The 5682-nt window shown below is 26.6% G+C and overlaps 1 protein-coding gene across 1 annotated transcript in view; it reads left to right on the top strand.

The window, feature by feature from the left end:
• The window catches only part of LOC117169928, a 77223-nt gene that overhangs the window by 69281 nt on the left and 2260 nt on the right, over positions 1–5682 (top strand). Inside the window, exon 8 of the mRNA XM_033356437.1 lies at positions 2006–2148. Coding sequence (XP_033212328.1) covers positions 2006–2148 — 143 coding nt within the window. The remainder of the gene's footprint in view (positions 1–2005; positions 2149–5682) is intronic.

Below are 5682 nucleotides of genomic sequence, written 5' to 3'. Positions count from 1 at the left end.
CTTGGCCCATTACTTTACTCGCACATTCAATTCTTTTCCTCACCTGCAGCTCGTTTCCTCCTTCTGCCTCAAACCAAAAACCTAGGTAACAAAACTCCTCCATAATTTCCACTTTTACAAAGAAAACATGTAATTTTAACTTTATAGACTATTAATAATTTAAAATTATGAACTGTTGTTATTTTCAGTTTCTATACTACTGACTTATCACTTATTGTTACATAATTATATTACTAATATGAATACCATTAATAATAAGCTAAAATATTTGTTGTTGAGCTGATTCTTTTTGGTTAAATAGTCTACTATTATATTTTTGGATACAATTTTATTATTTGGTTGAAAATGTAATTATTTTTCTGAAACAACAAACATTTGGTTAAGAAGTCATCCTTTTTGGTTGAAATTTCAACTATTTTCTGAAAAGTTTGCCATCTTCTTTTGATGCAACTGTTCGTTGAAAATTCGTCTTTTTGGATTAAAAATTGAACTATTTTCGCGGGAAATTCAACTATTGGTTGAGAATTCAATTATATCATTAAACATTTATATTTTCGTTTTGAGCATTCAAATTTTTTGTAGAAAATTCAACAATTTCTTAAAATTTGATTTCCTTTGTGATTAAATAATCATTCTGAATAAAAAAATTAAGTCTTTTGGTAGAAAATTGGTTGAAAATGTTGTTTTTAACTCAATTTTTAACTAACTCAGTTTTGGAAGAAAATACATATTTTTAGCTGAAAATTTGTTGTTTTTTTTTCTTAAAATCCATTTTCTTTTATCGAGACTTTATTTTTTGTGGCAAAAATTTAACTGTTTAATTAAAATTAATAGGCTTTGGCTAAGAATTTCAGTATCTTGTTGAGAATTTTTGTTCTTTTTATAGCATAGTTGAAAATTTATTTTTTGAACTCGAACTTTAACTATTCTACTGATAATTTAAAAATAATATTTTTTTAGTTGATAAATCAACTATTTGGTTAAACATTAATCTATTTTGTTGAAAGTGAAATATTATAACCCGAAATGTTAGAAATGTATTATTTCTGACTTTACTTAAAACAATTTAGGACCTGATTGTCGTAAAAAATCCCCTTACTTCTCCTGTTTTAGAGGTCTTAGGCCTGTGAAGCATGTTATCGATATACTTGATACAACGTTTTTGGCTTTTAATATCAATTGTGGTGGAGGGGATCTACATACAAAAGGTGCGCAGTTAAAAATTAGAAAGGTTTTAAACCATAAAAACTGAAATATGCGAAGCTAGTTTGGATAAAAAAAGAAGTTTGAAACAATGGTCCAAATTACATTTTCTACAGGTTAAATGTCTAACTGGTTAAAAGTTTAAATTATAAAGCACTAATACTGTCGCTTTTATATTTAGATTTTCAATCGTAATATCCAAAATCTTAAGGCCAAAATAAGACGGATAAAAACTCGACGTTTTCTTAAACACTGAATTTCAACTTCAGTTGTTCACTCTCTTGATCAAATGTAAAAATTAGAATATAATTAAATTAATTTCAATATTCGTATATCTCAATTTGAATCAATTACTGTTTAACTTTTTCATTTTGTTTTGATGCCGTTTCTTTGTTCAAAATGAAACTTTTTTTTTCTGTGCATTACGAATTTTAGGTTACGGGGTGTAACTTTCGGAATAATACTTACGAATTTCACGCAAATGTAGAGTATCGTTATGAATTCTACCTTTATTTCCTCATCGTCAGACTTTCTGCTCCGGAATGTCATTTGGTTCGCATTCCTTTTGTGCTAAACGCATAATAGTTTTGTCATAGACTAGTAGAAATGGTATTATTGGTCAGACAATGACTGTTACTACTTAAATGCCGCTTCGGAATCCAGTAGTAGATATATTATAATGCTGTATAATTTGTTGTTGATGTGTGGAAGCATTTTTGAATAAGAAGGATATGTAATGTGGACGTTTATATAAAATATTAGTATTATTTAATATTTGCTATAATAAAAAACTGTTTTTCAGGCCTACCATGTGTGTCACGACGGTCGAGAAGGAGAACAAGGAGCAACTTTCCTCTGCACAAATGGTACTTTATTTAATCAAAAGGAATTTAATTGCGATTGGTGGTACAATGTGAATTGTGCAGATGCTCCAACATTTTACAGGTAAATATGAATATTTAAATTTATATTGAAGGGAGACTTAAAATTTTTGCCCACGTCAGTTTTCATGAGAAATTGTTGTTTTTGTATACTTTTTTCTATAGAGAACTGTATTTGCGAGAGTTAAAGCATCGGCTAAAAATAGTTGTAGAATTAGTTATTTTAATTTACTGGAATTTATATTCATGCTGTTACTTATTTTATACAGATATGCTTCCGCGGCATCGATAAAGTCAATTAATTTTAAATTTGACGTGCAAATTTCAATACTGCATAATGAATTTCTATTTAATAAGTAGTAGGTGTGTATTCAACATAGTTAAAAAAAATGCAATCCATTTAAAAAAGTCAAATCATTTCTGCTCCCAAAACAATTAGCCATTAAGTTATTTCAAATTATTAAATTAAAAAGCCGAAAATTTTAAGATAAGACATTTGAAATCAAATTGTTTCTGGAGATGATAAATATATTTATAATTTAAAAAGGCAAGGAGCTTGGAAAAATTCTTGCGAAACTTTAGGAATGTCTATAAAATGCACTTTAAATAACCATGAAGGATATATTATTTGAAATTGAAAAAATTAAATTTGAAATTGTTTGATTCCGATTGCAAAATAGTTCAGGGGCAATGAAAAATTGGAAAGGCAAAAATTAGGGAATTTTCAAAATAAAGTTTTGCGGCTTCCCTCATATAGTATTCTTTTTAGTAATTTATTCGTCGTGCTTTTCTATTTCTTTTTTTGCAGTTTATTTCTTCTGACAAGTATATTTTTAGTTAAAATGGGTATTATTCGGTTTCAAACTTGACAATTTTGTTAAAAAGTAATCGTTTTTCGCTAAAAATTCAACTTCTTTGTTGGAAAGGATCCTTATGTTTTTTAAGTTAGTGTTTTTGGTATAAAAAGTTATTTTTTTCAGTAAAATTTGATCTTTAAAAAAAATGCAACTGCCTGGTTCAAAATTAATCTTCTATAGTTGAAAATTCAACTATTTTGTAGAAAATTTATCTTTTTTGGTTAAAAATTTATTCACTTGGTTGAAGGTTGAACCACTTTGTGGTTCATTTTTCTTTAATTCATCATTTTTTGATTAATTTTTTTTACTAAAAATTGAAATTTTCCCTTTTGGTTGAAAATTCAACTTTCAAATTTCCAATTTGAATATCTCGTTAAAAATTTGCTTTCTTCTTTTTTAATGAAATATCAATTTATTTTTGTTCAAGTGTAATATTTTTTCTTTGAAAATTTGACTCTTTAGCTTATAATGCAACTTTTTAGGTGGAAAATTCAATTATTTGGTTAGAAATTCAACTGTTTTTTTGAAACTTTAAATATTTTGTCGAAAATTCAGGTATATTATTTAAAAGTCATCTTCTTTAGTGGAAAATGCAGCTGTTTTGTTAAACATTCTACTACTTAAGACATCAACTATTAGGTTGAAAATGTAACGATTTTTAATTGAATCATTTTTGTTTTGAATTTCAACCCTTGAAACTAAAAAGAAAACTTTAATTGAAAAGCTAAGTTAGAAACTTAAAAGTTTGATTAAATATTTATCTATTTGGTTAATAATCCATTTATTTGAATGCTGATTGGACTTTTTTCCTAAAAAGTCATATTTTTGGTTAAAAACTCAACTATTTGTTGAAAGTTCATCCTTTTGGATTGCAAATTTATCTTTTATGGTGTAAATTCATATTTTTTATTTGAAACAAATAAATAAATTCGAAAATTTTCTATTTTCTCATAAAATTTTATTTTTTATTCTGTTTATAAATATGAAAATACTGGTCTTTGAATATTAATTGTCAGGGTCAATGAAAAATTGGTTAGGGAATAATCAAGAAAAAGTTAGGGAATTTTGAATATGAAGTCTTTCGGCCAACCTATTTACATAATTTAATTTTAATATTAAAAACTATTATAAACAAAATTGAGGAAGTAAAAGTATGAACATATATTTTAGGCAGGTATGAAATCGCTGTTCATATCAACTTCTAAGGCCGGATGCTTCATTTAGAGAATTTAGAATTCATAAAATTTTGTCTGGAAAATAATTACTAAAATGTTTTTGTTATTATTCTTTTTTTTTATTTCGAATAATTTCTTCCCCTAAAAAAAGACTATAATTAGACGTATTAAAATCTAAAAAGGTTGACTCGAACGAAAGGCATGATTTTCAGATTAATAATCAGTTCTGTTCTCATTTTATTTTATCTTATTAATTTTCCCATGAAAGTGCCGACTTTCTAATTTGATCCCATAGACGTGGTTCAATGGGCAATCATTGAAACGTCATCGAGCCATATAAAATATAAGCAAAGCAATATTTCTGTTTCTGGAATCTAATTGTTATGATCTTAATTTTTAAATTACTGTAAATGCCAGTTAATTAATTTGATTACGAAATTGGATCAAAATTATATACAACGCTTCTATACAGATTACGGATTTTTTATTTGGTCAGAATAATGCGCATAAGAATGATCCGAATTTCAAGGTCAATTTTCTGTTGAAAATTTTCGTGAGTGGCAACTGTAGACTGTCAGTTTTTACGTAACGACCATCTGAAGCCTGTCAAGAATAGGGTGATCCAACTTTTTAAAAAAATTTTAATGTCTATTGCGTTCAAATTTGTTTAAATCAAGAAAAATATGCGCTTTTTGTTTTCGAATAAAAAATATATATTCACAGACTCCGCCAGCCCTATGAAGTTTAATACGTATTTCCCATAAGACAAAAAGACGCTTTTGTACATTTTATTCAGAGCCATCAATATTAGGTGGATTAAGTTAAAACTCAACATTTCATTTAATAATTAACTGCAAAATACAGATGAATAAATACTTTTTGAATATTACCCTCATATGTCTTGTTTTATAAGGCCCCAAAATAAAGCCTAAAGTAAAAAAAAGGGGTTTTGCGAGTACCTGGTACTAGTTATGATTATTTACGGTTTTTTAGATAAAAATATTTCTAACACACAAACACTGTTTCCTACTGATAATTAGATGTTTAAGTAAATTGTTTAAGCAATTTGTTATTCTTTCAAGAAATTTTCTCTTATAAAAGAGCTAGAAAGTTGCAGTTCTTCTGAATTTGTTTACTTATTTTCAGCTTCCAGGTTAGAGTAAGGCAATAATCAAATTAATTTAGCGGAAATCATTATTTGAACAATATTGCTAGAAAGTTAGAATTTTTTCAATTTACCACTTTTTGTCCACTTTTCAATTAGAGGCAGGCAATTATTAATTTATGCTAACTTAAACTATTATTCAAACAATTTATCATTATACTTAATAATATTTTATTCAAATAATGCTATAGCAAAATCTGTGTTTTTTTTATTCTAAAATATTAAAATTTTTCTTACACTTTCATTTAAAGCGAGGTAAAAAATAATGCAATTTAACCAAATTTACTGTTTTAATAATTTATAACTACGAGGGTAGTTCAATAAGTCCTTAGAATGAAGTATAAAAACAATTTTTTTTGGGTAAATTTTTTTTTTATTTTTCAACATAATCTCCTTGGAGC

Source organism: Belonocnema kinseyi, chromosome 3 (assembly GCF_010883055.1).
Source record: "Belonocnema kinseyi isolate 2016_QV_RU_SX_M_011 chromosome 3, B_treatae_v1, whole genome shotgun sequence".
NCBI lineage: Eukaryota > Metazoa > Arthropoda > Insecta > Hymenoptera > Cynipidae > Belonocnema > Belonocnema kinseyi.
Note: the sequence above shows the minus strand (reverse complement) of the source record. Positions and strands in the feature narration are given on the sequence as shown.